We start from the raw sequence: 21,980 nt of genomic DNA, 5'->3' as shown, positions 1-21,980 counted from the left end.
GCAGTGTTCAAGAGGTGCCTCGATGAGGAGCTGGCAGATATGGTTTAGTAGCTTGTGGTAGTAATGGTGGTGGGATCATTGGACTAGATGACCTTGTAGGTCCTTTCCAACCTTGTGATTCTGATTCAACTTGAGTTAGGATTTTTAAAATAGAAAGAATCACAAGTCATTGCTTTGTTATAAGTGAATTAAAACAGTTAAGTTTGCTGACCAGCAGCAAATAACGCTAAAGCTTTTGCAAATGGAAAAACTAAAGTTGAAAACTTTAGTCATCAATTCAAAATGTACTGAATAATGCATTTCAAAGTTCAAACATGAGAGTTAAAACCTTGATTCCTTTAGTTAACTTCAATGATGCTTATGAAATATTGGAATAAACACTCCAGCAGGAAGTACTGTAGGCAGAAAACACTTCATCAAATGCACACTTTCCTGATTCTTTCTTACATTTCCAAAAGCCCTTATCTTCAAAATATTTCTTCAGCGTTCTTTGATAGTGGTTTTGGTATTAAAACCAAAAAACTAAAAATACTACATTTTTGACACTTAGAAAAATTACAATAAAGCTCTTGGGCAATTTAGTAAAATATCTTGATCAAGAATCAGCCAAGCCATTTGAACAGAGAACAACTAAAATTCTTACTTTTAATACTTAGAATATTGTTAACATTTCATCTAGAATACAGGAGCAAGGTTGAGGGGGGAAAAAAAAAGAGAAATACTCAAAATTTCTTAACCATTCCCCTTTTTAATTACATTCAAATGAAAAAAGGCAGAAAATACTTGCAATAACCTCAGCTTTCAGCAAGTTTACTAACAATTCAGATCTCTGAACCACCACTGAAGTTCCATCTAACATAACATTTCCCGTTAACATAAATATTAGTTTTGCTAATTATTCTGTTTGCCCCAAAACAAGCAGCAAACATGATATTTGCAGAAAATGCACCTCTGTTCATTAAAGAAAAAAGAACATATGCTACATTACTTGCTTTTCTTAACACACAGCATATGAGAATTGAAATAAAAAACTGATGGTATGAAAAAAAGCAAAGAAGAGAGGCTCACCGCAGATACTGCTTCATAGCACTAGTAATTGTTTTCACTTCCCAGTCTACAGAGTTTTCCAGGTCAACTTCATTGCAGGTTTTTGCATCTAGAAAATATTCAGAAATTGAAGAAAGATGTGAAAAAACTGATGCTAAATCAATATGTTCTAAAAGAATAGGAACATTTTAAACTTGTATATTTGCTCAAGTACTTTTTTTGCTATAATTAATACAACGTGACAATGTCCAAACTTCCTTACGAATTTTATTTGTGTTCTGTTTTAAAAAGCACTTTACTGCTGCTTTGTTATTTAATGAAGGATTAAAAATCCCTTTCATGTGGAGAGATCTATGTAGCAATTGCAATTTTCACACATTTACCAAAACAGAAAGGTGTACATAAGAAGTTTACAAAAAGATAAACTACAATTTATCTTCTCATTATATAAAATACAAATAGATTGAGACTTCTTTAGAAGCAAAAATATGTAAAGCATTAGAAACAGTTATTTTGAACTGATGATGAGAATAGCCAACCAACTGCAATATGATGATCTTTACTGCATGAAAATCTCTAAGAGATATTCCAAAATAAAAAGGGAGCAAGTTTCCTCTATAAGATGGCTTGAGCGTTGCCCTAACTTGAACAGTTCTAACAAATGTCAACTTGTCCATTTCTCCTGTTTTTTATAAGTCCAGTTGGTAGAGTCTCATAACAAGACTGATCAAACTGAACTGACATATGTCTGAATAATCACAGAAACTTAGGGGTTGGAAAGGACCTCTGGAGGTTATCTATCACAACCCCCCTACTGAAGCAGGTTCTCTAGAGCAGGTTATGCAAGAAAGCTTCCCTTTGGGTTTTGAACATCTCCAGAGAAGGAAACTCCGGGAACCTGTCTGGGCAGTCTATTCCAGTGCTCTGTAAACTGCACAGTGAAGTTTTTCCTCATGTTTGTATGCAACTTCCTATGCTCCAGTTTGTGCCCGCTGTTCCTTGCTCTGCTGCTGATCACCACTGGAAAGAGCCTGGCCCCATTCTCTTCCTTCCTACCCCTTAGACATTTATTAAAATTGATATAATCTCCTTCCAGTCTTCTCTTGAGTCAACATTCCCAGTTCTCTCGGCTTTTTCCTCATACAGGAGATGCTCTGGGCCCCTAATTATCTTTGCAGCTCTCAAGTGGCCTCTCCCTTGTCTGTCTTTTGCTAGGAAGTCCAGAACTGGAATCGATCAGCTGAAGATTTTTTGAGGCATTGTTATGTTTTTTTGCAATGTTTTGCCATTTTAAACAAACAAAAAAACTGTAAGTCTCAAAACAGGAAATAATAGTTATTTGACAGTCAAGACCTCAGGTATGTAGCCAAATTAGCCCAATATGTTTTGTAATTTCAAGTCCTCAAGCATTTTTATTATTACATGTTCCTGTCAGTTGTTACAGTAAGCTACAGCAAGAGCGAATGACATAGATTATGTGTTGAACCATTCATACAACTCAGAATTCATTTGTTACTTGGCTTGCCAGACAAATGGCAGACACATTTAAAAAAAAAAAATCACATTAGGAGTCTTGATTAAAGGGGTAGTCCTTTTACTGGACTAAATAATTCCATTTTGAAAGCTGTGCCAACCAATTATTTCTGTAACTGAATATTCTCCCTCATTATATCAATTATTTAAATCCCATATAAAATACAAATCAGACTACATTTCCAACCAATACTGTTACTAGTCTGCTAGCCACCACCCAAAATCCTCACAACTGTCTTAGGAAAACATTTATTTTTTCTTTTTCACATGCTAGCTTCTCCTGATTTCTAATTCTATTTTTGGAGAAGAAAATCTTTCTACCAAACTCCTTAAATAAAAACTGCCATAACATCAGAAACTAGAAAAATCTACAGTGATTTTATTAATAAACCACTATGCAATATCCTACCCAGTGTTTTTAAATAACTGTTTCATAATCATCAGCTCTCCTTTCCAGTCAAAGGAAATTTTCAATTACATACAACTTGGCGGTGATGATACTGAGGATGGGAAAAAAAAGAAAAAAACCCACCTCAAGTGCTTCACTTCCAAAACAAACATACTAAAAAAATATAAGGTATTGCTGAAGTACTTCATTGTCTCTTGGGCAATAAAATCTAATTTGGCTATGCTACTAACTCCAAACAAACCTTAGTTTCATTGCAGAAACTGATCAAAACTCATTAAAGACTTTCTTTTGATACTTTTAGTTTGACTACAAACTCTACAAACCCTACAAAGCTCCCTACCCACTACCCCATATATGTACAATATATAATCTGACTGCTTCTACAAAATAATAAGGAATTCAGTGTAATTGTTTTGAAAGAGCAGAGGAACTATAAGGTTTTCTTCTATGAAGTGCAACGTCCAGCATTTTCCACACAAGGCAGTATCAGAAATCAAAACTGAACTTATCAATAGAAATTTCAAATTCTTAGTCACCTCACTATGAGCAAGGGTCCGTATGAAAACCAATCTACCTTAGCAGTCTGTACAAAACACATGTAGACATTTTGTGTGAAATTAACACCATCAGATCCATCACATAGATCACAGGTGAAACAGGATTTGTCCACAGTGCTTTTCAAAAACAGAGCTTCTCCATGGTTCTGTAACTTTGTAGTAACTCTGTATCCCTGTTTCCAAGAAGGCATCAGATGAAAGTATCTTTTACCTGGAAATGTACTGAGTGCTTTATTTATCAGATGTCTTAGTCATTCAAATTTACACAAGATTATTGTGGCAAAAAATGCATGGTGCTCTGAAAGTAGTGCCTGGTGTTTGTTTCCATGGAAACTATAACAGAGACAAAGAGCACAACAGCACTAGTTGAGCAAATTCTCCAGTACAAAGCACTAATTTTCAACGTAGTAACCACCATTAGCTAAGCATTTTCACCAGCAATAAACAAAAGCCGGAATCTTGTGCTTATAAAAATCTTCACCAGTGCAGGTGACCCACTGTTTCACAGCTGCTATGATGGTAGCATTGGTAGGTAATTTTTGCCCATGCAATCCACCTTTCCTCAGCATGGAAGACAGAAGATGCCAAATCTGGACTATACACTGTATGTGGTAGGACAGTTCCAGCCAAGATTGGCAATGTGCTCCACAGTCTTCAAATTGCTACAGAGTGTAGAAGTTTAAACCTCCAGCTTAGTCAGCATTGTGATGTAGCAGTCAGAACTGATCGAGGTGCTCTTCATTTCAGTGTGACAGCTGTGCATGGCCATCCAGAACATGGCTTGTCTATCATGCCACTGTCATCACTGCTGAAATACACTACCCACTGTGTCACTGTGCTCACATCTACTGTTCGGTCTCTATAAACTCTCCGTAGTTGTTGATGAAGGTGAGTGGGTGCCATTTTTTCTTCATGGGGGAATTCAGTGACACAGTAAAATCAATCCCACCCCAGCTGAAACTAAGACAGCTTCATACACACTTCCATGTCAGACATCATTTTGTCAGCCTGCCTCTCTGCCCCTCTATCACACAGCAACAAAATGCTACAGAATATTGGCAGGAAGGTTCAGCCTCTACTTCTGTATCACCAACATCTGCCTCTGATGTCGTGAGTCAACATAATGAAATAGGAGGCACTACTTTTAGAGCAGCCTTTATAGAATAACACAGCACAATGCTGTTTACATGCAACTTCAAAGACTAAGTTAACTGCAAAATCAAGTCTTTGTGGATGCTTTTCATTGTTTGGTTGGTTTGGTTTTTTGGGTTTTTTTTGTTTGTTTTAAAGCATAATTGTATTTTTAATTGCTGAACCTCATTGAGCCTCATTAAAATGAGGCTCACACAGGACACTGTTGCACTAAATTACACACTGAAAATGAAAATCTGTGCATTCACAGAACTAGAACAGCAGATCTCTAAACATACTGGTTGACTTTGTACTCACTTGAATTTCAGTGTACTTTACCAAATTATATAGAAAATAGAGAAAGAGACAGAACCTACATGCTATTAATGCCCTTGGTTACCACTAGGAAGACTTTTTAGCACTTCAGGTCTTTCAGACTGTGAAACTCATGGTCACTGACAGGTATCTTAAAATACTTTGAAATATTATCAAATATTTTAAAATACAAAAAGTTAATATGAGGTTTTTATGATTCTGAACAGAGCTTTCATATAAAAGGGTGTCTAAGAGTATACCCAGAGACAAAGGATTAAAGATTAATCACTCATTTTAAATTCTCTGTACTACTGTATATCAAAAAGAAACCCTCTTTATTCTTCCGTGAGGACAGTCAGATAAAGAGCACAGATAGGATCGCTTTCAACAAATCATCAGAAAAAGAGCACCTGCTTGCACCCTAACTTTTTTTCTGTTCAGTATTTTGTCTTGTCTTGATACCGCTGTATTCTTCCCACTTCAAATAACTATAGGAAACTTGGGAATGAGAAAAAAATGTTTCTAATTTAAAAAATAACTAAAAACAGATGCTGGAATCCCCACTAAACTCTTCCAGCTGCTACTGAACCACTGGCAACCTAAGTCTATTTAATTTGGATGCAACTAATGGCAGAGAGGAAAAACTGTCTGCCAGACCTGCACGCCCAAAGAAAGCCAGTAAGTGCAAAAATGAAAAACATGTCATGATATTAAATGCATCTTACTGATACTCTTTGAATGACAGCTAGTCTTTTTTCCTATGGTCAATGGACAAAAATGGTTACTGTTTATTGAGCTTAACTCGAACACAGATAAACAACTGCGAGAATCTGCTATATATCAGTCATTATTACTAATCAGTTTGTATTTTTTGTAAAACAATGTTATGCTGAATACTGTGAAGATTTGGGCAGGTTTGTGTGTACAAATGAAGAACTTTTGGGTGCTGTTAATATTGATTAAAGTAAGATACGAAAAATTAATATTTAGCAAGGTCATTATGACAGATTGATATAATATACAGGCCCTCCAGCCTGATGTCTTATCATTTCTGAAGAGACAGCCTGTTTGAGGAAAAAAAAAAGGAAAAGAGAAAGTCTTACAGGTGGCACTGAACTGACAGCAGCATATAATATAAAAGCGCTTTGTCATTCACATAATGTCTGGGGTAATGAAATGAATTCACTTTCTGGCTTCCTCCAGTTTGCAGTGCCAAAGAACACTGTGTTATCAGCACAGATGGAGCATGCATGGTTCTGGAGAAGAGCCTGGTGCAAACTGCAAACAAGCTTCTTTGCATACCAATGAATTCCTGAGAATCAGACCTTTGCTGTCAAGTGACAGGTTTGGAAGCTCTATAAAAATGAACTAATCCCAGTAGTCTTGTCTAACTGCATGTACTGTCAGTGCTCAGGACAAGAAATTGGGAAACACTGCACATCTTGCAGTCATGGCTACTACTCTGGTGAGAGATACCAGGCAGATGAGGGATTTCATGCAGATGCCAACACTATTTCTTTCCCCCCTTAGGGACAGCAGAGTAGCAAAAGAACTGCAGTCACTGGGACTAACGATGCATCAAAATTTCCAGAAGGAAAAAAGTTTTGAGAATAACTTTATGAATCAAAAACATTAAAAGCTAACCACAGCAAGTAGATATAATACAGTCTAAGATGTTGTATGGGAACTGCTGAATCACAGCCTGAACCTCTGATTGATCACCTGAGGCAAGCACTGAGTCAGCCACAGGAGCACAGGTGAAGGCAACTCACCTGTGCTGCGGAAGGGGTGGAGCCTGGCTGCACCTCTCCTAGACCCATTTAAGAGCTGGCTACCAAAAGGGAAGGGTCTCTTCTGGAGTTCCCTCCTCTGGAGTTTTGTAATGAGCCCAGGATACAGGTAAGCATTCTATCTATTTTCTTTTTGTTGTTATAATCTGCTTTGCCAAGTTCTCTTTTTTATTTTTTAATTATAGCATCTTGATATTCATTGATTATACAGACGTTAGTCACAAGTAAGAGTTACACTACTAAACTTTTTTAAAGCAAATCCTTTCTCCATCTGCCTTCCATCTTGGCACAGATATAATTATTATTAATATGTATACTATATTCCTGCTCTTCAACCAAACAGCTTCTCATCAGCAGGCTTAACCTAAATGCTTTATTTTGCGCAATAATCAACTAAAGGCACACATGAGCAACCATCTGCACATCTTAGACAAGGGAGAGGGTTGAAAACATCAAACAAGGAAGTAATAAGCTTCAAATATTCCTAAACTTGGTATTTTGAGTTATTTGATGAAGCCATTAAACTCAGGCAGGGTTAAATCAGTTTTATGGAATCATAGAACGGTGGGGTTGGAAAGGACCTTCTGAAATAATTTACTGCAAGCCCTGCACCATCAGGGGCACCTAGAGCAGGCTGCTCAGGGCCATAGCCAGGTGGCTCCTGAAGATCTCCAAGGAAGAGTCTCCACATTCTCTGGGAAACCTGTGCCAGTGCTCAGTCACCTGCACAGTAAAGAAGTGCATCCTGACTTGTAAAAAGCCCGTGATTTGTCCTACTTATTCCTTACTAGTTCTCTTAGTGTATGCCTACCAACTAATCTTGCACTCTGCACTCAACCAGGGGTGACCTTACAGTGCTATAAGGATAATTTTAACTGAGTAAAGCAAACTAGAGTTGGCCCATGTAAAGAACAGTTACAGGAAGATGCTTTCAATTTTAAACACAGACAGTAAAACAAACATGAAATAAAATATGAAAAAAAAATCATAAAGTAGAGGCATACCCATCAACAGACTGAGAAGTCTCTGGACCTTTGAACTCACCCCCACAACTCTGTACAATCCTTGGTCATTTATACCTATTATGTAAAAAGAGAGGAAAAAAAAAAAGCAGATCAAATAGCAATAACAGTCAAATCTAGCATTTTTTTTTCTCCCCAGGCAACAAACACTAAAAAGTAAGAAAGACTAAACACTATTCATGCAGTTGTGAGAATAACTTTATAAACTAAGCCCTGCAAGAATCCTTTCACTCTTCTGTGCTTTTGAGGTGCACTCGCAGAGTTTTTTTGAAAAGATTCTACTTCCTATACTAGGAATGGCAGCAAACAAGAGCTAATCTTTCCTTGAAAAATCAATGGTTGTTCTAAGATTTATAAATGGCACTTCGGATGCATCAATGTCCACATTCTAATAACGCAAGAACTAGCCCATCAAATGATAAATTAAGTTTTATTTAATAAGGATCATTTTGCTCTTTTCCTGAAACACCTGCATGACAAAGAGTTGGAATAAAATAGACTTGAGGCTATTATAGACTGGCTGTTATCAGTCCCCAAAACCAAGGCTTTTCAAGTTTGTAGAAGCTTTTGATTTAAGATTTGAGATCTCATTCCAATCCCCTGGGGTTAAGATAGAGTCAAGTTCAGAAGCACCACCTCAGGTTACTGAGATGAGTACCTCTGGTTTTGTTAGGGATGAATATAATAGCCGTAAGCAGTACTATGTTTTCAGTCCTTTGCTATCATTCTATGTAAACAATGGATCACCTCCCTTTCATTTCTTTCTTTCCTATTAAATACATTCCCTTCTCTATCATATGTCTTCTACTTTTCCTTTTCTTCATCATGCTTGGTTTTATCCCAGGGAAATAAAAAAATCAGATATAAATTGAAGACATACAAGAGGATTAGAAGAGGAAGAGAATGAAAATGGCACAATACCATATCTTTCTATCTGTTGTGTATTTTCAGAACTTGTATATTGGAAGGTAAAACATAATGTTCTGAAGCTGACAAGATGTTTATGAGGCCACATAACAAGCAGCAATCTACAATTACCACCATACTGTACTTCTATATTCAGATTGGCCTAGAAGAGTAGAAATGACACAAAATCCCTGTACTTCTACTGCAAGGAAATCTTTTCAAATAACAGTTTACATGCCATTCTTATTCAAAATATATTTCAACAAAGGAAGGCTTGCAGAGAATTCCCACTTGAAACACCAAACTTCTTCAACCTAGACAAGGAAAATTAAATCCAGACATTTGAGGAAAAAATTTCTTCCTGAATAAGTATTAGATGAAGTAAAAAATCACTAGTTCTTTAATAAGCTATTATCAGACACAACCATAATACAAAGCAAAATTATGGTGTCAAGAAATCTGTGTCCTTCTCCTGCCTAGTCTTGATATGTTTTTTCTCTCTTCTCCCTCTTGCTCCTCTTCCTCACACATCCTTCATCTTCCCAAACCATGTCACATCTCTGAGATCCTGATGGGCTCCTCACGTTTAGCACTGCACAAATCTCTGTCCCAGATGACAGAGGTTACCTGATGTGCTATGACAGTAGCTCCTACTTCTCACAGTTGTTCCACCTGGGCAAATCAGCCTTTTAATTTCTCCAGGATGCCAGCACTGTTGTAATGCTGAACCTTTGGCTAGATCTCAGAGCTGGTTCAAATTAACCAGGTGAGTCAGATCTTCAGCATTTCATCTTTGGTCATCAAAACTATAGCTCTAGAGTATGCTCATTGTTTAACTGTGTACAAAGAAAGAACCACAAAAAACAGTGGTGGCCATAATACTACTCTTCTCAGAATATTAAGTTATCTATTCAGACAAGTAAGTTTTCCATCGATCTCCAGAATAACTCTGTGATGGGATCCTATACAAGTCTAGCACGCTGCCAACACAAAGGGAAAATGAACACAGATTGCTCCATTTCGAACAAGGATGCAGTAGGTATCCGTTCTGAGAACAGCAAGTATGTCCAGGAAAGTTCTGGTTTTAAAAAAAAAAAAAGTAACAGTAAGCCTTTTAATTATTTGAAAAAAATGCATCACACTTTTATTAATGATGCCCACCATCACTTTCCTCGAAACACACCTTCTGCATCATATGCAAGAAATTAAAAAGCTGGAGATAGTGTCTTAGTCAAATACACCTCTGCTGTAACTTAATTCAGAAGCTGTTTCATCATTTCCTGTGTTACTAACATTAAAAGAACCAAACTCTGTTGACCACGAACATCCACAACATACATTTATTGGCTTAAAAATAGTTAAGATCAAACCACAGAAACTACTGTTCAATACTAAAACAGACATGATATGCATAAGTCTCTGAAATTACGGCAGATTGAAATGTAGACAATCCTCCAGCAATAAGCATGAATCTGTGGTAATCATTATCAGCTAACTGATCAGTTTCAAGTTCATCAACCTGAAGAAGCACAGCTAATTGCTAACTGACATCAAGAAGTGCAAAGATAAATTAATATTTCAACATAGTCTTAAATGATATCTTTAAACATACCATTAAACGATGTTTTATTTAAAATACTAACAAGAAAGTACTATTGAAACAGTACTATTTCCAATTTTATCTGTACATTTTAGATATTCAGCATGCCGAAGATTGATAATGCTTGGCATTTACAGAACACAATTGACAAGGTGACTCATTGCAAGGAACAGCTTACCACTGATTAAAATGCTGATGCTCTGTCCGCTGGCTCAACTTGTCACTATTAGCAGTTCTGATCAGTAAAGCCCTGCAGTGCACTTTTCTTCATATTTACACAATATAAACATGCTTGGCTCTCTGTTACCAGAATTCAGTTTAGGTGCATGATTCATGAAACACGCTTAGAAAATTAAGATATTTTAAGTAAAAAAAGTATTTTCACTATTCTAAGGAGAATATGTCTGCAGGCATGTTTACTGGATGGCTGTGTATGTCATTTGTGCCTGACACAGGCTGTTAACAGAGGTGCAAATTTAACTGTTTATTATCAGATTCCGCAGTGCAGAAACAGTCTTACACGTGACACTCTCAACTTCAGGTAATATCAGATTTCTCTGTTTACTTGCAAAAGGCTTTCTACTTCCTCCTGACCATCTTCTTTCTTACTCATGAAGAAAAAACAAAGATAGCTCAATGCTGCCATCTGTCTCCACTGTTCAGATTGGCAGCTCTTGTAGGGTTAAAATCGAGGCAAAAGGTACTACTCTCACACTTACCTAGCATATGCTCACAAAATGCACAACCAACTACTTGTGCACAAAAATATGTGCAGTCTTTAATACAAATAGCTTTTCTGTGCTTCTCTAAAATTTTACTGCTGCTTGATTATTCTAACTTCAGAATTATACACAAAATGGAATAATCAAAACAGAATCCCAACATCAGACTCACAACATGCATTCACATCCATCCAGAACTGTGCTCTGTATGTGACAGACAAGCTCAGCGTAACACTGCCTTGATAGCTCAGCACCTTCTATTAGGTAAGGCACAGCCAGTGTTATTACCCAGTGAAGCAAAAAAAAAAAAAAAAACTCTCAGTCAAAAGCAAATACATATTTTAATCAAGACACTATCTTTGATTTTTCTCTTCATTCAAAGGCAATCATTTTGTTCCTGGCTTTATAAAAGTGAATGTAACTGAAAAAAAATTAACCAGCCATTGACAAGTTTATGTTCAATATCGCTGTTATGCTCTTCTTTCTCTGAATACCAGACTTTCTGCTATGACATGACAAGACTATTCTCAGTTTCCTCCCACACTAGACTGTCCTCTCTTTCCACCCACACCAACCTCACACCCATTCTGATTAAAAGAGATAAAAACATGGCACACAAGTACAATCTCTGAAAAGGCATCTGTCCTGCTTTCTTCTGTCGAACATAACTTGCCTTTGATGTGCTATCATTAAAGTAACATAGTCAAGTAAAAATTGTTTTTAAAACAAACAGAGTACAAAATCTGCAGATCTGAAAGACAGTCTTTCTTTACCGCTGTTCAGTTGAACTCTTTGGAGGTAAATGACAGTGTTCTCCTGACCTTCTTTGTGTTTAGCTCAGCAAATATCCAGAAAAGGTCCTGAAGAAACCATAAACTGGTCCTCTGAGCTTGCTTCATTTGGTCACATGTACAAGGGCTGCTCTGAAAGTAATACCTCCTATTTTACTTTGTTGGCCCACAATGTTGGAGGCAGACGCTGGTGGCATGGCAATAGAGGTTGAACTTTGCCACCAATATTGTTACATTTTGCTGCTGTGCAGCAGATGGGAGCAGTAGGGCAGCCTAATAGGGAAGGGGGTATGAAACTAAGGTGTGGAAATGAATTCCTCTATGAGACAAGAAATGGCACCACTGACATTCATTGACACTTACTGAATATTCATGGGGAACAAACAGCAGATGTGTGCACAGTGAGGTAGTTTGTAGTGCAGTTTAGCAGTGGCAACAGAGACAGTGGCTCACCTCCACTAGGGCAGATTTTTACAAGTATGGCATGCAAGCTCCTGTTAATCAACGGCAAAAATGCTTAACTACTTTTGCTGACTATGTTGAGAAATAGTGTTTTGCATCTGAGAATTTGCTCTATCAACTAGTATTATTCTGTTCTTGCATTTGTCGTACTTTCCATGGAAATAAATAGGAGGCTTTACTTTCAGAGCAATCTGCATATGACGTCAATATTTTGTTTGCTGAGTTTTGTTTTGTTTGTTTGCTTTTAAATGTAGTTGATGTTACGTTTAGAATCTATAAACTCAGAATCTTTGATAGCCCTTGAAATTCTATAGATGAATCAGCTTCATTCAAGCAAAGACGCATGGACTGCTGAATCCTTGCAAGATAGCAGTAGTTCACCTAAATCCATTCTTGGAACCCTGGGAACTGAAATACTTATTGAATACTGACTTCCTTTTCCTTAAATATTCTCCACAGTTCAATACTTTTTGAATACTGTCTGCACTTAGATCTATTTTCTTTGTCTCCAATTTTGAAGTGCACGTAACAGTAAGCCTAACGGCATCCTTGCCTCTGGTGTAAGATTCTAACTCCAGGAAAAGTACTTTAATACTTTTGTTCTTCACTTGTCTCCTGAGCTTTTATCCTTCTTTCTTCAGTGTTCGAATAGATAAGCTTTAATTCAAAGTCAACAAGCAGAATACTTAAATTAATTTGTCTATTCCAGTAACGAAGAAAAGAAAGGTACATGAATTCCCTTCAAGATTTAGGGTATTTTCTTAGTTGTACACCAATATTGTTAATGGAATGTTACTGATAGTATCCATTTGGATCACTTCTTGAAAACCCATTTATTGAGGGGGAATCATACTTAAAAGGCTAGAACAGCACAGAAGAGAGTTCCTGCACTAGTCACTGTGATCTCTCCCATGCAGTCCTTCACAGAAACTTGCAAGGAAAGTATATCACACAGTCTAAAAGCAGACCAACTGTTCCACTACTTCCCTGAACAAAAACATTTGGTTGGGTTTATCATTACCTCGTGTTTCAACAGCACTGATGCACTTTTTGATGACTGTGAACCCTATCTTATCCAACTGTGCGCCTAAAAGAAAAAGAGTTTGAAAAGTTTTAAAATGCCATTATAAATATGTCTTTCGCTGAAAAGTAAGACAGAACTTAATGACTAGTACTTCTCAGGCAAAACTGTAAATATTCTTAAACAGAACTACCTCACTCCTTTTTCTTGAGAAATACTCTTTTAATACCCCTTTTTCTCTCACACTCCCAGCTAGCCCAAATAAAAGCATGTCTTGGTGGTAGTGGCTACATTGAATCTATACAAAGTAGCAGCCTTTAAAAAAAGAGATCTCTAATTAGGTACATCTGTTGGCACATGCAAAAAGATGGAACTTAACAATAGTTACTGCAACACTGACAACATCTGAGAGAGTTAACCAAATGGGACAAGGAAGCACTTAGGATAAAAAAAACATAATCAACAGCACATTTTTTCAGAGGCCTATCCAAAGCCAAAGGAATTCCCACTCTAAAGATACAAGACACATGTATATCATTTCACAGCAGTTCTGGATCTGACTACATAGAAGCAGCTGCATTAACAGAACAGCTGAGATCCAGCATTACTTTGTTGTTTCTATCTTATATGTTTTGTTCACATAAAAACTTCATTTAAAAGCTTATATTGCAATGCAGCCCTTCCTGCAAACATCTGGCCTTCTTGTTTCTGGTAACCTGGTCTTGCACTACTATAATGAAAATCTGGGGAAAAACTTGTATTAATAAATACCAGAACACAGCTTTATCCAACAATAATAATTAAACAAAAGCATAAATACTCTGATAATGCAAAAAGGATAGTTATTTTCACTTATTTACTTTGCTAACTGAAGAAAGTTAATATTATTTAAAGAAAGCTCTCTCTTCTACTTCCACATTACATAGTTTGCAGTTTAAATACATGCATTCAGTACTTTTTAAGCCAATCTTTATTTTCAGCTCCAATTTCTTTTAAAGTCATATTTATGCATTCAAACATGTGTATATACAATCCGGACAAAGAAAATGTGATAAACTCACAAATTAACCCATTTTTAACCCATTTAACACAAATTAACCCATCTAACCCATTCACACAATGAACTTAAATTGGCACAGACTGTTTAGCTTATGTCCAATCTCCCAATTCCTACATATGTACTAAACCGTGTTACTGAGAAAGCTCATTAACTACAAAATCTAAAAAGAATATTCAGTACTTGAGATTAAAAATACAATATTTAACTAAGTTAGAATGACAGATGAATTTTACCTTTGCACACACTTCTCAGTAATCAGTTATACCAAAAGATCACTAAGTAGTAATTCAAATACTTACTTCCCTCTTGCTTTGCATTTGCTTTATTCAAATTGATGAAGAGCTAACAAAGAAAGAGTAGAAAGACAAATCAGAGAATTTTATTAAACCAGAAACAAAACAATCCCTATGTTAATGCCCAGTAGGCACAGCTATAGCTGTTTATAGCTAAGAAATATCACCAAGCTGTAGGACAAAGCCCCCTATTGCCTCAGAAATTAGAGACCTGGAGTTTTTAATGAACTAAGTTTTTCAAAAATTCTCGCAGAATCACAGAATGGTCTGGGTTGAAAAGGACCGCAGTTCCTTAGTGATTCAAGTCTAGTTGGTAGTTAGTAAAATGAGCTGTGATTTGAGTGCTCCAGATTCCTATGTTTCTCTGCAGATTAATTTCTCAGAGTTCAATGAATTCTCTTGCTGATTCCTGGGAGTTATGTCCCGCTTCAGCTTTTTCAGAAGTTGTAAGTTTACTGGACAGCTTACAGACAATATATGATGGCAGTAGATACCTTAAAAAAGATCTCTGCAACAACATGAATGAAATGTACTGTTAAAATCCTGAGGAGCCAACTAATGTGACAGCGATACGTCTGTATCATTGACTGGAAAGCCTCATTATTTTTGTCCCTACAATGTCAATGTAACATTTACAACTAAGAAAAATCTGTTGCTGTGTTTCAGTTCTGCTCCTCACACTCATTTCTTGGTGTGAACAAGATATTAAGCAAATTTGAGCAATCTAATCATCAAGGATGCAGGTTTTATTTTTCTCATCTAGTTTTTTTTTTTAATAATACCACAACTAACTAGTGCAAGTCTTGCCACTAGAATACAGTACAACATTGAATGTGCTTACATTAGATGTTTTATACAATACCAATATCACCACTGTTTAGTGAAATCACTCATAATAATAGCATTGTTATAAAGAAAAATACACTTCATATCAGCGTTAGTGTACATTGACACTGAGCTTTAGCAACTTACTCATTTCACCTTTTATTTCAATTTATTCTTTCTTTGCTGAATTCATCATTTTGTAAACTACGTGAATCCAGTTTATTCAAGTACAAATGCGGCTGGAAGGGGAGGAGAGATTTCTCCATTACAGTACAAATGAACATTTCAAAATGCCACTTACAGCTTCTTTTCCATCCAAGGCTTCCATCCACAACTTCCTGTCCTCCTCAGAAAAGGCTTGCATGGTCACAGGAGCTCCAGGCCTGCAACCACACAGAGTAACATTGGCAACTAAAATATGGCTTTGTCAAACTCTACTTCCACGTATAGTCAAAAGCCCACTGTCTTAAAGGGGTTTTGCTAAATTACTGAACACTGCTGCTGTTTGAAACAGAGGGAATAGAAATTATGTACACAGTAGGAACCAGGATGGAATGGAGAAATGAAAGTGCATGTAATCTCCAAGCTATTTAATTATAACAGTCAATTGTTGATATCATATTGATTGCAATTCTTGCTGAGTTACTGCGCCTTCTGAATTCTAAACAGACTTGGTCTTGTGTTAGTGTGCTATTACACAGGGGAAAAAAAGTAATAAACTCAACCTTAAAGCAGTGACATAAATGATCATAGTTATCTCATAAGTATTTTATAAAAATAATCAAGTATTAATGCAGTATGTCATCACAGAACTCCGCTATTTATAACGTTCCTAACAAGTGAAGATGAACAACCATGGAACAAAGGCCTTGATGATCAGAGATTAACGTAAATCCATGTATTCATGTAGTAGGAAAAAGAAAAAGAACAACTGTATAGTTCAGCATAGCACACAAAATAAGGAAAATTCACAGCACAATACATTGTTTGGATAAATATTAATTTTATCCAATTAATTAATTTATCCAATTAATATTTATCCAAACAATGTATTGTGCCAATGAAAAAAAACCTTGATTCACCCCCTCGCTAAGTTTGGCAAATATGCAGATTTCACTATAGGTGGACAGACACACAGAAATAAATAATTAATAGCATTCTCTCGGTTTCCTCTCTGTTTTTCCACTTATAATCTCTTCAAGTAGTAAAATGGCTGTAGGGAAAAATGTTTTCTATTAACTGTAACGCTGATAAAATACTTTCTACTTTTACTTCAGAACTGTAACCGTTTGCAGAGTTTAAATTTGCACACCTGGAGACATTTCTAATTTGATTTTACCTTACAAAAAAAAAATTATCAAACTGATGTCAAGTTACATTTGCGCAAGGCAGACTTTTCAACCAAATTTTAACTGTCAAGCTATTAAACTTTTTCACCTTGAGGCAATAGTTAAAATCAGCATATGCTGAATAGAATATTATTTATTAGACAATCAAACTAAAGTTGAAAGAGACAAAGCCTTCTCTCTTCCTTTTCTTTTATTAGTCTCATGATCTGTGTCTGTAGGAAAGCTTTTTCCTACACCAGGAGACTTCTGCTGTCTCTTTTATAAAATACAAAGTTTTCTACATTTGCTTCTTTAGAGGAAAAAAAAAAATAACTCTGGCATTCTTTTAGAAATAAATCTGTAAACATTCAGCTAGGAGATTCAAACAAACTGTACTCAGGTCACTTACAAGGCCAAACATCTGCTACAGAAAAGCCCTTCCTAAAACTCTGTGGTTTTCTCTCCTTCCAAAGTACAGGAATAAAGAACATCCCATGGCCAGTCACCAGTTTGTTCATTATTTTATAAGTGGGACAAGTTGAAGGATAAGTGTGTCCTGAACTGATACCAAAGGAAATGAGTTAATGGCCTGCAGCATAGAACTAATCTCCATGGGAACATCTCAGTACTACACACATATATTATTAAAAGAAAAATGTGTGATATCAAGGTCACATTGGACCAGTTGTGCCTATTATACCTAGACAGAAAGACAGATTGTATTTTTTCCCACTTCTGTGAGAATGAAAAATTGTTCTGCAGGATCAAGCAAATACTGCTATCCATCCATTTCTGTTTAGCTCCAGATAACAGAACTCAAGACACACCGAGGGGTTTCAACTGCCATGTCTCGTGGTACTTTTTCAGTTGGGAATCTGGTTTTTGTACTGATCAATACTCTGATCCGAGAAGAGTTGCTTTCAAGAGCTTAAATGTTTACTGTAATAATCATCATCATGGCAGTGTTGTAACAGTTACACCACATCTCTATCAAATCTAAAATGCAAGTTCAGACCCCTGCTGTAGATTTATGAGAAAAGCCACCTGTGCTGTAAATAGTATCTGCCACATGAGCTCACACACCACAGAACAGAATACAACTAATCGGTAGAACAAATGAGCTCAAAAGATGTGAATGAGAAAACTCAGTAACATTTTATGAATTTCTACTTAGCATTTAATGCACCAGAAGAACATGGTGTTACCACACCCTTACTTTACTGCAATACCTTATTAGGTTGGATTTTGTCATCTTCATAAACAAAGGAAGTCAAAAGTGCTGATGAAAAGCACTATTCATTATATTTAAAGATCCTTTAAGCAAAACATATAAATAAGCAATTCTTCTTTTTTGAAATAAAGCAGTAGAATGGTAGCATTCTGAAAAGGCAGCGGCAACAATGTTCAAAACATATAACATTATTGTATTGTATTACACTTGTCATATCCCACCAGCAAGAGGAGGGAAGAGGTGAGCCAGAAAAATTGCAAGATTTATTTCTAGTCTGAAAATATAACATAATCCAACAGCAACGTGACGTTTCCAGAAAGCAGGCTTGTGATACAAAATGGCCATGATTGTATGAATTATCCAATTTTTTCATGATAGCTACACATACTTTTATTTAAACCACAATACTTTACCCGCAATAACAGCAATTCATAACAGTTTCCTTATTTTCATCTGCACTTTTATGTGATACCCCAGACAATGTCTACATTTCAATTTAGATCTTCAGCAGTTCTGCTACACAAAACTGAGGTAAAATACAGTAAACTATGACAGTGCTTGCAAGCTGCTCCAATGACTATTTCCATTGGCAGCTTGAATGAGCACTGAAAGAAGAGAAGAACAGTAATACAGCAGCAATATTTACTACTGGTTAGAAACAGTCTTTTCTAGTATTTCGTAAGCTTACCTGTCTGAAGATTCTAAGTCAAAACAGAATCGCCTGTCGATAGTATCTACGTTTCTTTTGGTGCAATATGTAAGGATGAAGAGTTCCCCATCACCCTGTGAAAATAGAGTTTTTATATGTTTGACTCAGTAACTCAAAGCTTCATTCTTCTATTTTATACCAGACACAGCAATCTCCATATTTAAGGCTACTGCTAACTAACTTGAACACTTCTTTACGCTCTGGAATCTGTCTTACAGAGCCAGTCCTTTCTTTAAGACCAACCAACACTAGATCATGTTTTTCCCTTAACAATTGAGAAATACACAAATTTATCTGTGAATACCACATGACTTGTAACAGTTTCAATCAGAATTAATTGTACATTTGAATTATTTTTGTCTTATTCAACATCTCCAGAGGCAGATTTATGAAAGAAAAATCGCACTGAACGTTTCAAGACAAGTGATCTTCTAACGTAGCAAAACTGGCTTCATAAATATTTTAGAATGCCAAATACTTACACATATACTTTATTAACTGAAATGGCTTATTACAGTTAGAACAAATCAGTAGAAAAAAAAAAATCACGAAAGTATTAAAATGATTAAGGAAGCCAATCTTCTAGAGCTTTTGAAATACTATTCCCAATTCAACATATTTGTAAATATACACAGCCCTCTAATTACGAGTGTCATCTTCCACAAACGGGACGTATTTCTCAGAAAAAAATTCCAATGTGATTTCTAACCAAATTTGAAGACAGAGCAGTGCTGCATTTACAGGAAGACTGACTTGAGTGTTATTTTCCATTTTTGGGTATTTTTGTTCCTTGCAACAGGATGCTTTTCATACATTCATTTACTGTTTCATCTCTGAAGGTGCCAAGCACCTTCAACTCCCAAGTATTTCAACAGGAATAAAAGCAATTCAAAGATAACAGGGTCTTGAGTACTTCAGATTCCATGACAGACATATGAAATTATATTCAGTTGTTCATACAATTTGTGTATCTACTAATATCCTCTTTTCTAGTTCTTCTTTTAGTACTTACAACTATGAAAAACAAATCTGGCTGGAGTGCATAAGAAAGAAATTTTTCAAACTATCACATTTTCCCCATTTATATTTCAACAATCCACACACCTCACGAGTAAACTAGATTCTACCTAAATGGCACAACAGTGCACAGTAACTTTCTCTTTTTCTCTGGACTCCTGAAAACAAGCAACTGGAAAATTTGCAGAAGGCTTTTTTATTAATTCATTGAATTGCCTTAGGCTAATTTTCCAAAATGGCAGATTGAACTGCATGTAGAAAGAAAACAAAAGGGCAGAGAGGTGGAGATAAAAAAGACTTCACACATCTTAACTGATACTACCTTGCATCTTCATAGAGGGCAACAATGAGAGCAGAATACAAGAATATACTTACAGCTTTCCCTCCTGATCTATGTTCAAATGGAATCATGGTGAACTTCTTTGTCTCCTTCCTATATGTGCAATAGTGTTTCACCCAACTGGAACCAAAAGGAGCAGGCCCTACATAAAATGGAAGCATTGACTAGTTTGTATTGTTTCAAACTTGTGTATTTCCCTCTACTGCTTTCTGAAATGACACTTGGAAGTCCTACCTGATTTCTAAGAATGTAGTTTAAAAAAAAAATGTTTTGCAAAGTCAAACAAATTCTAAACAATGCTTGGTATTCTTAAAAAAAAAAACAAAAAGGTATGCTTCATTTCATGCTCACTGCCAAGTTGAAAGAATTATTAATCAATATTTATCTCACTACTACAGACAAAACCATTTTTCCCCTATGAAGTACATATTCATCCCTCAAAAATTTGACTTTGAACATTTATTCAGATGACTTTGTTTAATAACCTGTAAATTCTTATTGTCTTCACGCTGCTTGTATAAATAACCTTTGACTACCTGCATATTATGGGCACTATAGGAATACAAAAATATATCTTACTTTTTTCCTGTACATAGAGATAGCCTTCCATTGTGTTGTGATTTGCTCTTTTATGTTCCTGAGGATTTCTTCTGATCTTGTTCATGAGTTCCTCTACCTCTGATCTTGTTCCTTCAAAACGATTTCGTGTCTAAAACAGGATAGCTAAATAACATCAGTAAAGGGAGTGGAAAAAAGACTTACTCCTCCTGGCAGCTATTAAAACAATTATTTATAAAATGTGAGGACAGTTAAAGACCATTTTAGGAATATTAGTGCAAGTTTTCTGACATTCAAAATGAAAGCATTTTCCAAAATAATATGATGATTTGTTCAGAGAGAATTGAAATACTGACTTTTAAAATGACCTTGGATTTAAAAATTTAAGTTTCCTAAGAAAAGTACTACTAAAATGTTGGCCTTGCACATGAGATCCTTGTTATTTTATCAGGAAGAGAGGACTCTCTGTGGTTACTGGAAAAATATGTCAGGAAGCTCACCAATAATTAAACATTAATTATATAATATATTATATAATTAAACAATATATATAAATATATATATATATAATACAATATATGTACAATATTTAAATGGACAAACCATTCACGTGCCAAATGTTTTGGTTACATGAAAGCTGAATCAAATACACATATATTTAAAGGAAATAAAAAAGAAATAAAAGTCCAGTTTGTTATTATTCCTGGGTGCCACCTATTTAATATTTGCAAGCAGTAGCAAAAGAAATATTTATTAGAATATTAGTAAAAATAATCAGAAAGTAACCATAGTAGTCATTACCTATACAATAATAATAAACAAAACAAAAGAGAAGCTTACACCTGATGCAAGAAACTCTTCAGTTTCATTTGAAAAATACTGACAGTTGGCAATACACAAATAATATGATAATATCTAGTTTTCTCCATATAGCCACTCACTCAAATTGCACAAATTGAAAACATATACTTAAATTCCAAACTGGTATTTTGCCCAGTTGGTGCGTGCATTTTGAGGAGAGCACCTATTTCCAGATGCAAGCTTATATGCCATGCTGCTTTTTGAAAGCACTTTTATTTCCCTGAAAATGGATCAGCTTCTGAACACGATGCCTTACCTCGATTTGCAGGAAAAGTGTGCAGTTGTATGCACAAACAAATGCCTCATACATATAAACAAGTATCCATCCTGTCCCTAGACAGCCAACAGCATGTGCCTGACTGGCAATCTGTACATGCATACTTTAGATTTATGCTGAGAAGGATTTTATTCACGGGCACAAAGAGAATCCATGCAAGCTGGTCAGAGCAGCC

General features: G+C 35.9%; 1 protein-coding gene across 1 annotated transcript in view; it reads right to left on the bottom strand.

Annotated features, from left to right (window-relative positions):
* The window catches only part of ARHGAP10 (Rho GTPase activating protein 10), a 130,987-nt gene that overhangs the window by 53,440 nt on the left and 55,567 nt on the right, over positions 1-21,980 (bottom strand). The window contains exons 8-15 of the mRNA XM_048942635.1: positions 20,689-20,818; positions 20,145-20,251; positions 18,732-18,826; positions 15,786-15,867; positions 14,666-14,708; positions 13,307-13,372; positions 7,787-7,861; positions 1,069-1,156 (exon numbers count right to left, since the gene is read on the bottom strand). Coding sequence (XP_048798592.1) covers positions 1,069-1,156; positions 7,787-7,861; positions 13,307-13,372; positions 14,666-14,708; positions 15,786-15,867; positions 18,732-18,826; positions 20,145-20,251; positions 20,689-20,818 — 686 coding nt within the window. The remainder of the gene's footprint in view (positions 1-1,068; positions 1,157-7,786; positions 7,862-13,306; positions 13,373-14,665; positions 14,709-15,785; positions 15,868-18,731; positions 18,827-20,144; positions 20,252-20,688; positions 20,819-21,980) is intronic.

Source organism: Lagopus muta, chromosome 4 (assembly GCF_023343835.1).
Source record: "Lagopus muta isolate bLagMut1 chromosome 4, bLagMut1 primary, whole genome shotgun sequence".
Classification (NCBI taxonomy): Eukaryota; Metazoa; Chordata; class Aves; order Galliformes; family Phasianidae; genus Lagopus; species Lagopus muta.
The sequence above is the reverse complement of the archived record's forward strand: the minus strand, read 5'-3'. Positions and strand labels throughout refer to the sequence as shown.